The 18,182-nt window shown below is 45.6% G+C and overlaps 2 protein-coding genes across 2 annotated transcripts; both read left to right on the top strand.

Annotated features, from left to right (window-relative positions):
• Window positions 1-1,179: 1,179 nt before the first annotated feature.
• LOC128768547 (uncharacterized) lies at window positions 1,180-4,258 on the top strand. Its single transcript, XM_053881500.1, has 3 exons — window positions 1,180-1,672; window positions 2,744-3,430; window positions 3,614-4,258. Exons 1-3 carry the CDS (start codon window positions 1,379-1,381, stop codon window positions 4,130-4,132), a joined length of 1,500 nt encoding a protein of 499 aa, XP_053737475.1. The 5' UTR covers window positions 1,180-1,378; the 3' UTR covers window positions 4,133-4,258.
• A 763-nt stretch (window positions 4,259-5,021) lies between these two features.
• vars1 (valyl-tRNA synthetase 1) lies at window positions 5,022-17,702 on the top strand. Its single transcript, XM_053881080.1, has 29 exons — window positions 5,022-5,180; window positions 5,415-5,773; window positions 5,850-5,993; window positions 6,206-6,398; window positions 6,474-6,589; window positions 6,758-6,833; window positions 7,156-7,256; window positions 8,204-8,331; window positions 8,400-8,564; window positions 8,638-8,719; window positions 8,850-8,969; window positions 9,672-9,780; window positions 10,439-10,618; window positions 10,696-10,820; window positions 10,929-11,032; window positions 11,101-11,259; window positions 11,390-11,480; window positions 11,565-11,670; window positions 11,798-11,868; window positions 13,757-13,882; window positions 14,299-14,403; window positions 14,729-14,876; window positions 15,167-15,294; window positions 15,447-15,602; window positions 15,682-15,906; window positions 16,509-16,620; window positions 16,685-16,860; window positions 16,970-17,119; window positions 17,196-17,702. The coding sequence occupies exons 2-29, from the start codon at window positions 5,420-5,422 to the stop codon at window positions 17,262-17,264; spliced, it is 3,819 nt and encodes a 1,272-aa protein (XP_053737055.1). The 5' UTR covers window positions 5,022-5,180; window positions 5,415-5,419; the 3' UTR covers window positions 17,265-17,702.
• Window positions 17,703-18,182: the final 480 nt, after the last annotated feature.

The raw sequence follows: 18,182 nt of genomic DNA, 5'->3' as shown, positions 1-18,182 counted from the left end.
TTTGAGGTCAATAATAGATCAAGGGGAAGGTGGAGGTGAGAGTGGAGAGAGGACAGTAGTGAGTTCTCCCATGATGTATGGGCGACTGACAAGAAGCCGAGTCGGGGGTGAGGAAACAAAAACAAATTGAGGGGTTGTTTTGGGGAGCAAGGACAACTTCAGAAATGGTCGAGGACGGTTTGGGCATGTCGAGTGGAGAGACTGGGGTCATGTTGGGCAAAGACTGTCGAATATTTTAGGTCAACCAAGAAGAACAAGGCAACCTTTTAGGCTCACTCCTCACTTTTAGAGTCACTCTCCGTCATAAAAAGGGTTTAATTCCTTTGCAAAAACAACTCCACCAGCTATAACAGGGTTAAATATTTCTCTGACACACCTGAGGAATCACTCCCAAAACCTCACTTACCACAAGTCGATCACGGAGTTGCGTGAACAGTTTGAGCAAATATTGCACCTTAATACTACTGAGTTGATCAAAGCCGATCTCAAGTATGCATTTATGTGTTATTTATTATGGGAACTGAGAGAGTACTCTCCTGTCAGGAGCCCAGGGGTGCGTCTGCTTCGTGCCTGCCAGAACTCTTGAGCAACACTAAGCCAGTTGGGCTGGATTCCTCTGCAGCTCAAACAAGATAAATTTATCATCCTGCATGAGAGTTGGAGCTTGCATGTCAGTGTATACTGCATGAATTTGGGAATCATCAAAACGTGTTTATTATATATATAATAATATCAGGGAATGCTCCACCAATGCATCTTCACTACGGTATTAATGTTGGTGTTTCATTTAATCCAAGGGACAGATTATAAGAATTATTTAACCCAGAAAACATTATGATCTTTAACTTCCTGTTTTTTATTGATATGAAACAAACCAAGGATTGAGCCTTGTGGCATCCCATTTTAAATTCTTTTGTTGTAACACATTAAAGATATGTGTCGTTCTGTGACAGTGAAAGTCTCTTCAGTTGCAGTGAGTCAGCTAGAAAATATTTACGTTGAAAAATGATCCTCAAAAGCTGGTGAGTACAGTTTGGGAATGCGGCCATACTGGCCGTGGATGGGCTTGGCTTGTGTACCTCAAGTGAAGGTGTAACCATACAGATGATAGAAGGGAGGGGCGGCGTGGAGGTACAGCCAGAGGGAGAGTTAGAGAGGCTGGATCTGACAGAGGGGGCGAGGTCGGCACTAGGAAATGAAGGAGTAAGCAAGATTGAGCATGCAACGCCGACTGCCAGAGTCCAGCTGACAGAACAACAAGACTGGCATGGAGGAGAGCAGCCAGTGAGAGAAACAGCAGACCACTCTATCTATTCATCTAGAGCTCTGGATCATTTATTAGCTTCGTGTGGGAGAGAGAGGACTTGCTGAGTGCAGCATGCTGCGTCCTACTGCTGCTGCGGCAGTCTGGCTGCTGCTGCTGCTGCTGGGCCTGGTTATGTCCCTGGCAGCTGAGGACAACGCAGACTTCTCCCTCTGCAGCCACTGCTTCTTCAGACAGTCGCCTCCTCGGGGAGGGTCCACGGGGCAGCCGCTGACGCCTCGCTGTCACACTCTGCCTGGAGGTAGAACCCTCGCCACGCTTCACACGCCGACCTGTGACACTGCTGTCTACTCTGCCTTCCATCTCGGCCACGGATGGACACAGGGACAGGAGGAGGAAGACGTGGTGGTGAGGCAATATTGACTTTTAATTGGAGTGTTACATGGTTTAAAGGTTTAGCTTTATGGAGCCAAGGGTAAAATAAGTTGCTGTGAAGTAGCCAATGTAGAGATAAACTGAGCAAACATGGTCTTGAACTCCATATTTATATATGTGGTCTGTGTACCAAAGTCTTTGGTCCAGTGGGTTCTATTGGTTTTACACAAACCAGACAGTGGTGATGAGAGCTTTAGCTGCTGCAGTGCGTTATGGGTGTACGAGTAGAGCCTTCTCAAAGATAAACCGGAGACATAAATCCAAATTATGATTGAGTTTGAGCTTATTTGGATACTTGAACGATCAAGATTTGAACGTACAACCAGGTGACTCACACTCTTTGTTGCACTTGCAGGTTGCATAACACAAGTATTTTTTTCTCACTTGTTTGATAATAAATTCAAAAATGCCAGAGCTTTTATTAAAAAACATCTCAAAGTTGTGCGGTCTCATTTATTTCCCATGAGGAGAAGCTGAGTCATCCCTCTGAGATTCACGCTAGAGCTGAGGCATCTGCTCACATGAACAACACAATACACTTGGTGTGAGCATTTCACGAAGGTTTAGGATTCGCTCGCAGGTTTTCTTGGCAACGTCTCCGGATGCTGAATCGACAGAAATGTCTTATTAAACACATAACTGGTAACCTTGCGAAGGAAGACGTTTTTGCTACACGATGGACATTTGAGTGAATTTTCTTGAGTTTATATACTGTGGGATAGACAGACAGGTCACAGGCTCTCATGCAGTTTGTCATAATGGTTCTGGTATGAGAGTCCTGCCCTGCCAGACCAGTTTGTCTACGGTGAGTGAACAAAACGATTTTAGGTTTGAAAACTTAAACAATGTCCAGTCAGAACCTAATAGACAGCATAAGACCTTACGGGGACAAATCCTAGTGACAGTCTAGTTTCATGTAGTGTAATTACACTGTAATGTAACTACTATGACACAGGCCATTGCTTTGTTTTAAGTCAATCCTCTTGTTTTGGGTGCAGTAATCTCAATTTGTGCCACTGAATGTCTTTTGTCTCATACTTGCAGACAATCCAGGATGGTGATGCTAATGTCTTGGTTCCGGCGCTCCTCAGAGGAGGCGATGCTCCTCCTCCGGAGGAGGATTCACCTCTTCAGCAGTGGGACTCAACAGTAGCATCTTTGGTCCTGGTGAACTTTGCTCCTCAATGCAGCTCTTCAGGAGGAGATCTCTATGTACTGATCGGAGCTGGAGGCCTGGAGGCCACCGAGTGCCAAGCCGAGCCACTGTGGTGCGCACTGTACTGCGCTGTGCCTGGAGGGTCGGCGGGTTTTAGTTTGGGGTTAGTCAGCGAGACAGATGGAGGTGTGAGGGAAGTGAGTGTGGATGAGCTGGAGGCGACGCTGGGACTTGAGGAGCTGTTCTCTGATGAGAACCCGGGAGCAGCTGGGGTGCTGGCAATGGTGGTTCCTGACAGTGATGCTAATGTTGACACAGTAGCTGAGGATGCTTCTGGTGCTGATGAAAGTTCAAGCAGCCAGAGAGAGGAGCAATATTCTGTCAGAGAAACTCGAGCAGCACAGGAAGAATCTGCTGAAGCGCTGGACGAGGCTGTTAAATCCACAGCTGAGATCGAGAAAGAACTTGAGGCAAACTCCAGCAGCACCGTCATCTACATCTTGTCCACAGCTTTGTCCATCCTCAAAGCTCCACTGAGACCTGTGGTCTCCACCGTCACACAGTTACCTGGACAGGTAAATTGATCTTCGTGATAAAGATGAAGGATTTACAGTGTGTGGATTGATTAAAAGAAACATGCAGCCACACTGCCAGTGAGAACACTAGATACATTGTTTGGAATAGTCTGAGATATTGTTTATGGTTGCAAATAATTCCTTTTAAACTAAAGAACTGATTCCTTTTCTCTCTATTCTTAGGTGTCTTACGTTCTTCAAGAGGATCTTGGTGTTCTCTCTGCTCTACCTGGAGACACCTTTTCGCTGCTTCACCTCTTGACCTCAGACATCCTATCCTGGACGGGGTCAGCAGTAGAAACTGTTTACGGTGTCGGGGAGTCCTGCTTCTGCAGTGCTTACTACTGTACCTCCTCTATGCTGGGGGCCCTCTACGACAGCTGCTACACTGGGGTGACTGGCGTAGGTACCCTGGCGGGGGACACTGTCGGGATATTTGGCGATGGTCTGAACAATGCATGGTGGGTAACAAAGCTATTCGGGGGGCGACTGTGGGAACAGAGTGAAGACTACGTGGGAACGGTGGTATCCGAGATGGGAGGTCAGACGAAAGCTCTGGGCGGAGGATTGGGTCGGCTGGTGTGGAGGAGTGGAAAAGGTGTGGGGAATGTGTTTTTTAAAGGCGGGGGTCTCATATTCGGGGTGTTTGATATGTTGTTTGGTGCCGCGAGGGATGTTGTCGAGCAGGAGTCTGAGTCATAGAGAAAAGGTCTACCAAAAGAATTCATCAAAATTGCTACACAGTTACATTTTCTTTTGCGAAGAGAGCAGTTTTGAACACAGAATCACGATTCACTGAGTTTTGATGGCAAAAGTGATGAATGAATAAAGGAGTTTCATCTTGTTGTCCAGTGTCTCTTAATGTTCTGAGGCTTTCACAAACCACATTCATCTTACACAGATGGATACAATGATGTGTTCTTACTTTAGCTTGTACTTATGAACTTGAACTTATTTTTATTTTTATTTATTAACAGCATTTTATTTAGAAGCACTTTCCTAGTTGGTGGGACCCCCACTGACCATGGCAATAAATTCTATTCTGATTCTGAGGTGTGATAAATTAATTTTATAGACAGTTTTACTTCATAAAGATGTCACACCTGAGAGGAACAAACTCAGCCAGTGGGCGTTTCATTCCTTCAACACTGCATGCAATAAGCAACCAGGTATGATGACATATTTTTGTGATATTGGACCTCAATGGGTCATTATTTTGTGATATGTATTTGTTTTCAGTCCTCGCAGAAAAAACACACACACAAGCAAAATATCAAAAGTATGACAAGTACTATATTTACCGCATTCCCCCCTTATTATTCATTCATTTTACTACACCGTTTATATTATATTATTACATTTTATATCCGTTGTAAATTGCTTACTTAAATACCGAGAACAACGACGTGAGACTAAAATACAAAGGTGAAACATTACTTCCGGCGCTGAGCGGAAGTTGCCCCACAAACCCGGAACCAGCGTTGCATCAGTCTTGTCATGTGTCTGAGCCGAGAGCTCTGGTTAGCTCCGAGCCTTCTTCATTCAAAGGTATGCGACACGTATATGTTCCTGCAACGAAGCATGCCGTCGGTCTGGAATGTTTACGCGTAATTAGCCTGTGTATTAATTACCTCCGAGCCAAAATGACTACTTCTAACACACTTTGGGCAAAACTCTAGCGTTGTTTTGCTGGTTAAGCTAAAGCTAGTTAGAGCCGACTTTGACAGGTGGTGGGAGAACTGCGTTGATGGTAAGAGGCGCACCACAGCTGCGCGTCTGCTCCTCCAGTGACGTCTTTACCCTTTAAGTCATAGTTCTTTGTCCCAAATTGTTTCATTTTTCCATGCTATAATTCTACTTTTCCTGTCACAGACCAGTATGCAAAATAACACACTGAATATGATGCTATTTAAGTGTCAAAACAAAGTTAGTTTGCTATTGAAATAACACTTTTTGCCATGTATTGCGTTCTGCTTTTGTCCAGCAGACATGGCCACTCTCTATGTGTCCCCTCACACGGATGACTTCAGGAGCCTTTTGGCTCTTATGGCAGCACAAGTGTGTCCTGCTCTGTCCTTGAAGGTTGTCACAGAAGAGCCCCCTGCCTCCCTGAATGACCGACCCACACCTATTCTGGTTTTGGGTCCTGGAGAAGGTAACACCGTTCTCAGTGGGTCAAGCGCTGTGGCCTGGTACTTGGCATCTCTGGGAAAAAAGGCAGGTGTAGATGCCAGGCAGCAGAGTCAAGTGTGGCAGTGGCTTAACTTTGCTGCCAATGAGCTCATCCCTGTGGGATGTGCGGTGGTGTTCCCCCTGATGGGGATGATGGCCGCCGATAAGAAGGTCAGAGACATTTGCATCTCTGTTGTCTTTGAATGCATTGAACCTGCATTCTTATGAGGGTTTGTTTGGCTGTCAGCTCCAGCAGAGTTCCAAGGCAGAGTTGCTACGTGTGATGAAGGTTTTCGACAAAATGTTGGAACCGATAACCTTCCTGGTGGGAGAGGGGTTGAGTCTGGCGGACATGGCTGTGGTTGCTGCTGTTCTACTGCCATTCAAATATGTAAGTGACATCACTGTGGACTTGATTTGCATCCTCAACTTTAAATTGAATGGTGAATATTTATCAGTCCTTGTCTAATATTACAACAATTATATAAAACAGTTTGATCATCCTAGTTGACTGGATGTGTTGGCTATGATAACAGTTGGCATGTCTCTTTGCTTGCCCCTCCTATCATCTATTCATTCTTATCTTAACAAACAATTTTGTAGGCTTTGGAGCCGGCAGATAGGAAGGGCTTGGCCAACCTGACCCGCTGGTTTACTACCTGCATCAACCAGCCAGAGTTATTGAAGGTGCTCGGGAAGATCACTCTTTGCGAAAAGATGGAGCCTATTACACCTAAAACTAACCCAGTACCTCCAGCCACTTCAGCTGCTGACACCACTGAAGCTGCTACGAATGGTCAGTGAACTTTTAGCAATTGTTTACAATTTTTTTTAAAATTCCTACTTCATTTAATTTATTTTTTTTCTTCAGGACCACCCAAGACAGAAGCACAGCTAAAGAAAGAGGCAAAGAAAAGAGAGAAGCTTGAGAAATTCCAGCAGAAGAAAGAAATGGAGGCCAAAAAGAAAACACAACCTCCAGCGGAGGTAAGTCTGTACGAGCTAGGAAAACGAAAGTGAGCGCAGCTTCAAGAAAATAAAACAAGAACACACCAAACCTGGTGGCACTGTCCAACAAATTTGGATGTTTAATGGATTAAATAATTTCACTTCTTTCACTTGAAAGCACTCATGTTTCTGGTTTGTCTTCTTAAGAAAAAGGCTAAACTTGAGAAGAAGGAGCTTGGAGTTATAACATACAACACACCGACTCCCATTGGAGAGAAGAAAGGTGAGTAGTCAATCAACTGTAACCATGTTTCCTGTTGTTCCTGTGTAAGTGGAGAGTGTAACTCTCCTGATCCAAGTGTGTGCGTTAAACCAATTACACCCCCGACTGTAAAGAAGAAAGTAGCAAACATATAATTACGAGGCACTCTAGATGTTTTTTTTCCAACCCCAAAAATTGAAGTGAAAAAAAAAACATGTCAGAAAATGAGCCAAAAACAAGAGCAAATTGATGTGAAATGAAGAGATTATGGTGTGGAACTGTGTGTAATAACTCATTGGTTTGGACATTACTTCACATCTTTTCTGCTTTTTCTATTGTTTAGATGTTGTCAGTCCACTTCCAGACTCCTACAGTCCTCAGTATGTGGAGGCTGCTTGGTATCCATGGTGGGAGAAGCAGGGGTACTTCAAGCCGGAGTATGGGGTATGTAGTGATGCTTCGCTTGAAAGGCACTGGGACAGTGAATACCTCTGCCAAGCTACTCATTTCCATTCATAGTGATTTATTTTTGCTTGATTGTACTTCCTTATAAATAGTTTATCTATATAATTTGTGTGAAAAGTATTCTGCTTGCAAAGACCTTAAGTGTACAGCAGGTGGCAGTAGCGTGCTAGCAATGGGTAAAAGCCCTTGAAACTTTGGCAACTTGTCATTTTGTCACCATAGTTCCAGGACATTCTCATGTGAATGTTGTTTTTTTCAATTCAAGCTTTTATCAGGAGCCAATCACTTGACTGGCAACATACCTGAAGATGTCGAAATGGTGAAATCTACAAAACTCCCCCAAATCACTTCAAAGTGAAACCATCTTACAAACAAATGCACGGGCAGAACTCCAATATGTAGTCTACAGTAGATGTATGTTTACCTACACCACCCCGTGTAAATACCCAAGTTATAGCCATAGATATAGTTAATATACTTTATTACAAACAAAATGATGTCAAATATTAAGCTCAAATAACATGTTAACGCATAAGAAATCTTACCGATCCTGTAACGTAGGTGCACATGAGAATGCAATATTATGAGACAATAAATGAATTAATTTACAGTACAATTTCTTAGTAACTTGCTGTCCAAGAAAGGCTCATCAGCCATTAGGTTAAAACTACACACTGATGTTATTCTGAAGTCATTAAACAGTTTAAATGATTAATTCACTATCATAGTAAATATTCTTCCACTTGGCCCAGTGTTGTTTTTGGCTAACTGAAGTTGGGACCTTCTTTAGTTCCGTAAATCTCTGCATGTGCTCGGGATTTACAAGGTGTCTTTGCCCTGTATAAGTATCTCGTGTTGTTGCTAGAGTGCAACATTACTGACAGCCCTAATGATACTGACGTGTACTTGCTAATTACTTTTCCCAGAGAAAGAGTGTCAGTGAGAAAAACCCTCGCGGCATCTTCATGATGTGCATCCCTCCTCCGAACGTGACTGGATCGCTGCACCTGGGTCACGCACTCACCAACGCCATTCAGGACTGTCTGACCAGATGGTACCCACATTTACAGGCAAAATTCGATGCGAGGAGAAGGAAACCACCAGTGTTTGCCTTGTCTGCAGGCACAGGATGCGAGGCGAGACCACCCTGTGGAACCCGGGCTGCGATCACGCGGGCATCGCCACACAGGTGGTGGTGGAGAAGAAGCTGATGAGGGAGAGGGGCATGAGCCGACATGACCTGGGCAGAGAGGAGTTTATCCAGGAAGTTTGGAAATGGAAGAACGAGTGAGTGTGCATGAGCTGGAGAGGAAAAGTTGCAGATGTGTAGATGATAAATATCTGTTCTTTTGTTTCCTAGAAAGGGAGACAGAATCTACCATCAGCTGAAGAAGTTGGGTTCCTCTCTGGACTGGGACAGGGCCTGCTTCACCATGGACCAAGTGAGTATCGGTCCTTATTCATACCTTCATGCATTTTATCTTTGTCATATTCATTCACCTGAAAGAAAGGCTTGATGTTTAATTCAAAGGAAGTGAATAAATCCAATCCTTTCTTTTGTTCTCTGTGTAGAAACTTTCCTATGCAGTCCAGGAGGCTTTTATTCGCATGCACGATGAAGGCGTGATCTACAGGAGCAAGAGGCTCGTGAACTGGTCCTGCACACTCAACTCTGCCATCTCTGACATTGAAGTAAGTCGTGCTCAACTCAATTCTGCTTTTTAATTGTTTTTCTTTAGAGTCGTCTATATATGGGGTTAGGCTTTGTGCATGTTTGTAAAAGTGGCACTTTGTATTTGCTTTCAAGTTTATTAAAAAGGTTTGACTTTAACGGAGAGAGGACATTTTTATTTCATAATCATATTTGTGGCCTTTTTTGTGTGGGATTTTAGGTCCTATGCATTAATACAGTATGTTAACATTCACACAGCTGAGATTGTACTTTAAAAAAAATGACCCCAAACATGTTCAGATAAATGGCATCTAAGCTTAGATATGAAGGTAGAAATCAAAACGCTGGACCCCCAAGTGTTCAGGTTTGCTCCTAGGTTACCTAGCTTCAAAAACAACCTCAAAATTGCAATGGAGATTTTATGTTCAGGCGATGATGGATGTTGTAGGCTCCTGCTAAATGTAACTAGTGTAAGTGCTACATGTATATACATTTATTAGGAGTGACACACATGCAATCTCAAAATGAGCACATAGTAAATTTATGTTTAGTTTTAAGTACACAACTGATACGTGGACATTCTAAGATTTTACCTTAGATTTTTTTTGGTACTTCTGAAATGTGGGAGGATGTTGAAGCACTGCTGTTGCTCTCATGGCAGTGCACTGGAGTCCCTTTTGTTTAGAGTCTGCTCTCCAGAGTAAACCTGTTGCTCTGTGTAGGTGGACAAGAAGGAGCTGACGGGAAGGACTCTGCTGCCTGTGCCGGGGTACAAAGACAAAGTTGAATTTGGAGTGTTGGTGTCTTTTGCCTACAAAGTGGATGGATCAGGTATGTGTGAAGGTGTTCTGCAGAGTGGTGAAGCCGAACATGGAAAAATCTGCTCTGACTCAATTGTAGTTGAATGTGTAGTCGAGTTACATGGCTGGTTTGCTAAGGTCTGTTCTACATGTGCCATTGATTTTGTGCATGGAATGTGCTTGCTGGTCTTTCCTCTAACTAGACTTAAAGGTCACCTATTTTACATCCATGTCTCACAAGGCTTCTATAGTACTTTCACAATTCCCATCTTGTTCTCACATTAATGATGAAAAATGGTGGGACTTTCCTTCTTTGATAATTGTGTACTGTTGGAGATAACTTAAAATAAGTCCGAGCTATGACATAATGTCAAAGTGGCCGTCTGAAAATGGTAAAGGCTTCGGGCTGACCTTTTGTACTTTTATTTTATTTATTTATTTATTTATTTTGAACACATCTATTATCTGCCTTTGAATTTTGTTACAGTAGCCTCGAAATCTAATTTTCCTTTACAATGAATGAGCAGCAAAAATGGGTTTCTTTCTGGCGTCTCGCAGCTCTGAAAACATGGAACTGTAGAGAAGGGCCCCCTTGACAGGTTTTGAACTAAAATTGTATATTCAGGTTCATGTTTGGCAGTATCTCAATATATGCAATTATTCTTTTTTTTCATCTTCTTTCGCCCAAGACGAGGAGGTTGTCGTGGCTACTACTCGTATTGAAACCATGCTGGGAGACACAGCCGTAGCAGTCCACCCTCAGGACGCCAGGTACCAACATCTGAAGGGCAAAATGGTGCTGCATCCCTTCTGTGACCGGAAGATGCCCATCGTGTTCGACGACTTTGTGGACATGGGCTTTGGAACAGGTGGATCCTCCTGCCTCTGAAGTGTGGTGGAAGTCACTGCCTGTAGCAAATCCGTCACGTTCCTGCTGTCTGTCCAGGCGCTGTGAAAATCACACCAGCTCATGACCACAATGACTACGAGGTTGGAGTGAGACACAACCTCGCCTTCATCAACATCTTGGATGAGAATGGGATGCTGATCAATGTGCCCGCCCCTTTCCTGGTGAGGTTTTTCAAATCTTCTTGCCCTGGTTTTCATCTCAAGTTTGTGCATCCATAGACCTTTTGGATCGTCAGTGTAACTTGCTCATGATGCACTCCATATCTGCAGGGCATGAAGCGCTTTGATGCCAGAAAAGCCGTCCTTCAAGCTCTGAAGGACAACGGGCAGTTTAAGGAGATCAAGGACAACCCCATGATTGTCCCAATGTGCAGGTAAACCAGGGACGCAGGTCAGGTCCTCCTCCCCAGATTCCGTCTGGCATCTTTGTCCTTCTGCTCAGCCGCTCCAAAGACATTGTGGAGCCCCTGCTGAAGCCACAGTGGTATGTCAGCTGCACAGACATGGGCAAACAGGCCGCAGACGCGGTCAGAGAAGGGCGACTCAAGATCATCCCAGATCACCATCTCAAGACCTGGTTCAACTGGATGGACAACATCAGGTGGGCGATTATATTTGCCCTGTGGATGTTATGATTTACTCACCAAGGCTTCATGCTGTTTATCTTGTCTGAATTACAATGAGAGGTAATGGGGTACTTCCTCTGTACATTCACGTGTCGACCTTTTTAGGGACTGGTGCATCTCCCGGCAGTTATGGTGGGGCCACCGCATCCCGGCCTACTTCGTCACAATCGACGACCCGTCGGTGGCAGCTGGAGAGGTAGGCTGACCCGGTCCCAAACCCACCGGTGAAACATCCGACTCTGCACTTCCTGAACCGAGTGTTGTCGTGGCGCTCCTCCAGGACATGGACGGTCATTACTGGGTGAGTGGGAGAACAGAAGAGGAAGCCAGAGAGAAGGCGGCCAAACGATTTCGTGTGTCTGCAGACAAAGTGACTCTCAGACAAGGTGATCTTCCCTCAGCCGTCTCATTACCGCCCTTGTTTTTGTCGGCGCGTAACGAACCGCCGCGCCGTTAATTGGATCAATGGCTCCTGCCCTGTGCACCAGATAACTCTGGCGACTCTCTTTCCAGATGAGGATGTCCTCGACACGTGGTTCTCATCTGGCATTTTCCCCTTCTCCATCTTTGGCTGGCCTAATGAGGTACACTATATGTCCAGCATGTTTGATGGTTATGACTAAGCTTGTATCGCTGAACTATGGACAAACGCTTCTGTTGAAGACAAATTGTGCTTTTTTTTTTTTTAACTCTCCACCTGTCACTGGAGCAAGTTAGACCTGTGCATTATGGTCACCAGGCTTTTAGCTAGAGGGTGTTTAAACTGCAAAACATGAAAAAATGGACGTCCTCCAGCACTCAAACCCGGACGCCTTGAGTGTATTATTACTGCCTGTATAATGCCCAACTCCTAGTGTCATCTCACTGGTTTACATTGAATTGTGTTTCCGCCCGGTAATTTCGTCGAATATAATCAAAATTGGCAGATTCTCAAAACTTTTGCAACTGTATTTTGGACATCGCAGTTGCCATATTTGTTTACCGCCATAGTCTCGCGGTGATCCACATCTCATGAGTCGCGACACTCACAGCATGGAAGCGCGCTGCTATTGATGGGACGTCCGACGCTGATGACAGGAGGAAACCACAGACAAGTTCCAAACTTTAAACAATCCTTCACAAAGCTAACTCATTAATAATCGGAGGAATATTTGCCGCTCTCCTCTGTGCCCCCCCACATCCCAGCAGCAAGCGGATGAACACGCAGCCCTTTCAGGAGAAGTGCAAAATAGCTTAACAGGGATCAAAATTTGAGTAGTTCTACTTATTTAATAGAGCGACAAGCCTTTATATGTGTGTTGTTTGAATGAATGAATGAATAAATGTTGTGGTTGTGAAAGTTTAGAAAACCATCACACACACCAACTGCATGCTTATCTTGCATAAATATATGAAAAAATAAATAAATACATGAAAAAAGATGTAGACACAAGGCTGTAGTAAGGGAAAGAATCATTCATAAAAATGTTTTTTATTTATTTATTTTTTTTATTTAATCAGGGTTCAGCCAAGTAAAACAATTGCTCAGGGTTCCCCTCCATCTCAAAGTGTTACTGAGTTCATGTTTGTTCACATTTGTTATTTGACTCAGATGCTTGTTTATTTGTTGTTTATTGAGTTATTTTGGTACAAATAGATGTTTACAGCTTTGTTTTTTCCAAAGCAAGTTGTCAGTCATTGACATGGTTTGTTGGGAGGGGGTGGGGTTAGGGGCGAGGGTTTGGATGCCCTGTTTCAGAATCCTAGCTAAAAGCCTGGTGGTCACTCATCAAAGGACGTCATAGGAGGAACTCTTGCCATGAGAAAGGGATCGGCTAATCTTTAGTGCAGTAATCCGTAAGCAAGTAGGAAGAGTTGGATTTCCCCAGAACTCTCTCATGAGGATACCAAACAAGGGAACAGATTCAATGTTTGTCTTTTCGAGGCCTCAGGTTCTAACTGGTCTTCTAAAGATTTGTGGTCTAACTGTTGCCTCAGAGTCTGCGCTAGTTTGTTTTTAGTGTGCGACTTGAGCCATGATGTCTGCTCCATACATGATGTAAGTGACATAGTTGATGCCGCTGTGTTGGTTCATGGTTTACAGACACGAGCTGTGACACCAGGACAAGAAGCAGAGTTAGAAGTGGCAGAGTTGAAGAGTTCATTGGGGAGCGACTAGGAGACAAAGAACATGGTGAAGAAGATTCTCTAGGTTAAGATGGGGATGCTACAAAACAGAAGAAGAAGGGGAGGAAGTTCCAGGTTTGGGGCTCACGCTTAGTCTAGCACATTCCTTCTAGAGAAGTTGATCAGCTCACCTGAGTGAATTAGGTTTTGAGGAGCCATGAGAACACAGCATCTCTCAGTTCGTTTCCCATCATCCTTGAGTGGCTGAAAAGCATGTTGGCGGGAAAATGAAACATTTGCAAGCGTATTACATCCAAACACCTTCATCCAAACGTGAATCATTAACAAGTTGAGTTTTCATTTCAGACCGAAGACCTGAACGTTTTCTACCCGGGCACGCTGCTGGAGACGGGCCACGACATCTTGTTCTTCTGGGTGGCACGCATGGTGATGATGGGCCTGAAACTGATGGGCAAGCTGCCCTTCAAGGAGGTGAGGGGAGTGAAGCCTGCTGTTGTCCCGCTCCTTGTTTTCAGAACATTCCTTCCTCCATTTACACCTGTTACGGGGTTGTGGGGGGGCTGGAGCCTCTCCCGGCTACTTGGGACAGGTGCCAGGGGACATCCTGGAAAGGTTGCTGGTCCATCAATGAATGAAGAATTTTGTTATCATGATGCTGTTATTTCATGCACTTTTGTAGGCAAGCATCACTTCATCCTCTCATGTCCTGGAACAGTTCTGCAGGTGGATTATATGGTAGTTCCTTTCATAGTCTGGATGAAGAGCTGAAGTTATGAGTTCTGCAGTCTGCCTCTCCTTCACAAAGAAAGACCTCGTCCTTGTGTTTTGACCGCCATGTGAAGAAGTTTTGACTTTGTAATGAGCTCAATGTTGTTGTCTGTGTCCAGGTGTATCTGCACGCTGTGGTGCGAGACGCCCACGGCAGGAAGATGAGCAAGTCTCTCGGGAACATCGTCGACCCCCTGGACGTCATCACTGGAATCTCTCTCGAGGTAACGTCACATTGTGAAGCCTTCACTCACATCTTCCTTCCCCTTTGTTTGGTGCTCTCTGATAGAAACTGGGCAACATTTCCAGGCTTATCTCTCCCCGCCGGCTCATGTTCGGATACAAGCCCTATTAGGCCCCATTTATCTGCCTCCAACATATTTTATTACTGAGCATCAATCATTCATCCCGTGGTGAAAGGAAGCCGCACGCTGAGATAAAACACTTTGGTCCTCTAGAGGGCAGTGAAGGACTCTGGTATCTTTCCGCCAAAAGAACAATTGAAGCTGTTACATTTTCCATTGACTCACTCATGACGCCACTTTCCAGGGTCTTCATGCCCAGTTGCTGATGAGCAACGTGGACCCTCAGGAGGTGGAGAAAGCCAAGCAGGGCCAGAAGTCCGACTATCCCAACGGCATTCCTGAATGCGGCACCGATGCTCTTCGCTTTGCTTTGTGCTCTTACACAAGTCAGGGTGAGGCCTTTGTTTGTTTGTTGCGCTGCTCATGATACTCATGAAACAGTAACCGCAGTACTTCAAGTGTGGTCATCACAAAACAGAGACAGCGCTTCATCTGCTTCATCACTGGCAGCTCATTTCTATTAATAATGTTCCCTTAAATTGTTGTATGTTTCACTTGAGTGTGAATAAAACGTCCTGTTTTGGTTTGGAGGTGGAGGCTTGGTGACGCCGCTGCTCTTGTGAGTTCATTTGCATTTGAAATCACATCTTCAAGTGAAACCTTGCTCGTGTTCTCCTCTCAGGACGAGACATCAACCTCGATGTCAACCGTATCCTAGGTTACCGCCACTTCTGCAACAAGCTGTGGAACGCTGTGAAGTTTGCCATGCGAACTCTGGGAGAGAACTTTGTGCCGTCAGAGAAAGCCCAGGTGAGGCGACATATTTAGTTTCATCCAGCCACTTCCTGAAGCGGGCTTTTGTCTGGAGGTTTCTAAAGCTGTCTGTGAAACGAAGCCTGCTGACAGTCGCCGCGCCGTGTTTACCAAACATCGCTGTTTCATTTGACACGCCGTGTTCCCAGTTGTGTGGCGAGGAGAGCGTGGCAGACAGGTGGATCCTGTCTCGCCTCAGCGCTGCTGTTGCTCTCTGCGACTCCGGCTTCAAGGCCTACGACTTCCCCACCATCACCACTGCGATCTACAACTTCTGGCTGTACGAGCTGTGCGACGTCTACCTGGTGAGACCTTTGTGGCAACGTCTGCGGCTTTTTCCCCTTTTTTTGGTCTCCACTCACCATTTGTGGTCCGGCTCTCCAGGAAAGCGTGAAGCCAGTCTTCAGCAAAGCTGATGGAGACAACACCAGCCAGCGGGAGGCGCTGGTGTGCAGACAAACTCTCTACACTTGCCTGGAGGTCGGCCTGCGACTCCTCTCTCCCATGATGCCCTTCGTGTCAGAGGAGCTGTACCAGCGGTTGCCACGGCGACGGCCTCAAACTGACCCCCCCAGCATCTGTGTGACATCTTATCCTGACACGGAGGAGGTGAGACTCATGCACGAGGCTCTTTTGTAATTCTACATTTTCATGGTGTGGTGTGGCAAAATGTTGCAACAAAGTTTCTGTTTATTAACTGGAAAAGCCAGTCTGCTTTCATTCTTGGAGGCTAAGTTTAGCGGCAGGCATCTCTGCCGTTCACCACGCCTTTGACTGGGTAGATGAACACTCATTTTCCCATCATTGACTGGTTGAAACACTATGTTTAATGAACAGCAAATTTTGAACAGTGTTCGGCGTTTCCCTGAGAATTTTATTCAGGCCTGGTGATGCAAAACATGCTGCGTATATCACTGGAACCTGTGCTACATCACCAAAGTGACATGGACCACAGAGGCTGAGGGAGTCTGACTCAGGCCCATCACTGGGGAGCTGAGGGAAAACCCACTGGGACGAAAGCATCCGCACACTCAGAGTTGAGATTCCATCTGTCATGAATATGGAGTCATTGTGGATTTCTTTTTCATTTTGTCAGTTAGATATGTTACTCCTGTCAACAAATAAAGTGCCCGGTGCAGCTGACGCTCAAATGACACCAGAGAGAAAGTGTGAGTGCTGATGAAGTGAGACTGGGTCGTTTCCTTCTGCAGATCTGCTGGAACAGTGAGGACGTGGACCGGGACATGGACTTTGCCATGAACGTGGTCAAGACGATTCGATCACTGAGAGCCGACTACAACCTGACCAAGACCAGAGCTGACTGTGAGTGGAGCCACACGCCGCTCCACACACTCTCCGGTCGTGACCCCTCCGCCTCCTCTCGCAGGTTACCTGCAGTGCAGCGACTCGGCCACTGTGGCTCTGCTGCAGAGGTTCACTCTGCAGATCCAGACACTGTCGTACTGTCAGGCTGTCGTCCCGCTGGCTGCTGACCAGGCCGTCCCTGAAGGCTGCGCGGTGGCCATCGCCTCCGACAGATGCACCGTCAACCTCATGCTCAAGGTGACCCACGCAAATCTGTCCACGCATTGCAGCATCAAAAATTTGGAGAGCCACAACTGTCTGACTGGAGGGACGTTAATGGGCGTCAATGTTCCAACTCCTTGCTCAGGGTTTGATTGACGTGGAGAAGGAAGTGGCCAAACTGCTGACCAAGAAAGGAGACCTGGAGAAGCAGATGGAGAAGCTGAAGGAGAAGTTGGCCAAGAGTGATTATCGAGAGAAAGTTCCAATGAAGGTCCAGGAGCAGGACGCAGAGAAGGTGAGAGCCTCCTCCTCATCCTCCTCGCTCCGGTTTGTGCCGACCTAACCGGGTGCTGCTTCTCTCCTCTCTGCAGCTGCGTCAGAGTCAGACAGAGCTGGAGAAGGTCCAAGAAGCCATCGGCAACTTCAGGAAGATGATGTAACTACTCGGATTAGCGGGTCGATCACACAGAAGTCACCAACTTTATTTTCCGCCTCACTCACTAATTTCCAACAGATGAAATAGTTGCTAAAATCAGGTTACAAAGAACAAAAGCGAAGATGAATCATGAAGCTGAGTGGTGTGGAGTGGAGTCTGGGAATGCTTGAGCAACATCTTTTTAATAAATGAATCCTTCTCAACATCTGAAGCCTAGGATTTTGTTTCATCTCTCCTTTTCCAGTCCACTGTGTAATGTAGGCGGATCTGAACTTGAAATTACCGTAATATTGACGCTTCCAAATCGCTCACTTTTAATCCCTTTGATAGTTGACAAAAGCGCCTTGATCCCAGAGGTGCCTGCTCACCGCTTCAAGAATGATACAACTTACACATATATCTTAACATTAAAAAGCCTTTTACATTTTAACTGTTAGAGAGCAGACATTTTCGAGGAAAAAGAAGCTGTTGTCTTCTTTGTCCTCTGCAGAGGCTGTGATTTGGATGGTCTTGGGTGTAGTCCTGGGCACTTCAGGCTTTTAAAAAAGCCCAGACTTCCCTCACCCTTGGAGGGGAGCATGTCCCGTGTCTGCCCACATCCTGACAAGGCACCTGGCTTCCAAAATAAGTTTCAGGATCTCTGGTCACTTACCCCCTGAGCCTCCCTGGAAAACTGCTCAAGAAATGTCTTAAGACACCCCCAACTACCAGGCCTGCTTCAAAGTTACTGAGCTCGGCAGGTCCAAGGAAGATTCCCACTGTTGCCTGATCCTGTCGTTTTTGTAGTCGTGAGTCCTACAAACCCGCAGTTGTCCAATAAAGGAAGTCACCTCCTCAAACTTGCCTCCATATCTGTCCAGCGTGGACAAGTGCCTGTGTTGCTCAGGTTTGCTTTGGTGGTGAAATGAAAGGACAGTGTTGT

This window comes from Synchiropus splendidus, chromosome 12 (assembly GCF_027744825.2).
Source record: "Synchiropus splendidus isolate RoL2022-P1 chromosome 12, RoL_Sspl_1.0, whole genome shotgun sequence".
NCBI lineage: Eukaryota > Metazoa > Chordata > Actinopteri > Syngnathiformes > Callionymidae > Synchiropus > Synchiropus splendidus.
The sequence above is the reverse complement of the archived record's forward strand: the minus strand, read 5'-3'. Positions and strand labels throughout refer to the sequence as shown.

What these genes read in the sequence shown, in the direction of transcription:
- LOC128768547 (XM_053881500.1), top strand. Translation starts at nt 1,379, where the DNA reads ATGCTGCGTCCTACTGCTGCTGCGGCAGTCTGGCTGCTGCTGCTGCTG. An exon ending in AGGAGGAGGAAGACGTGGTG is followed by an intron (nt 1,673 to 2,743) that starts GTGAGGCAATAT and finishes TCATACTTGCAG; the next exon opens with ACAATCCAGGATGGTGATGC. An exon ending in TCACACAGTTACCTGGACAG is followed by an intron (nt 3,431 to 3,613) that starts GTAAATTGATCT and finishes CTCTATTCTTAG; the next exon opens with GTGTCTTACGTTCTTCAAGA.
- vars1 (XM_053881080.1), top strand. Translation starts at nt 5,420, where the DNA reads ATGGCCACTCTCTATGTGTCCCCTCACACGGATGACTTCAGGAGCCTT. An exon ending in CACTGAAGCTGCTACGAATG is followed by an intron (nt 6,399 to 6,473) that starts GTCAGTGAACTT and finishes TTTTTTCTTCAG; the next exon opens with GACCACCCAAGACAGAAGCA. An exon ending in AACTGGATGGACAACATCAG is followed by an intron (nt 11,260 to 11,389) that starts GTGGGCGATTAT and finishes CGACCTTTTTAG; the next exon opens with GGACTGGTGCATCTCCCGGC.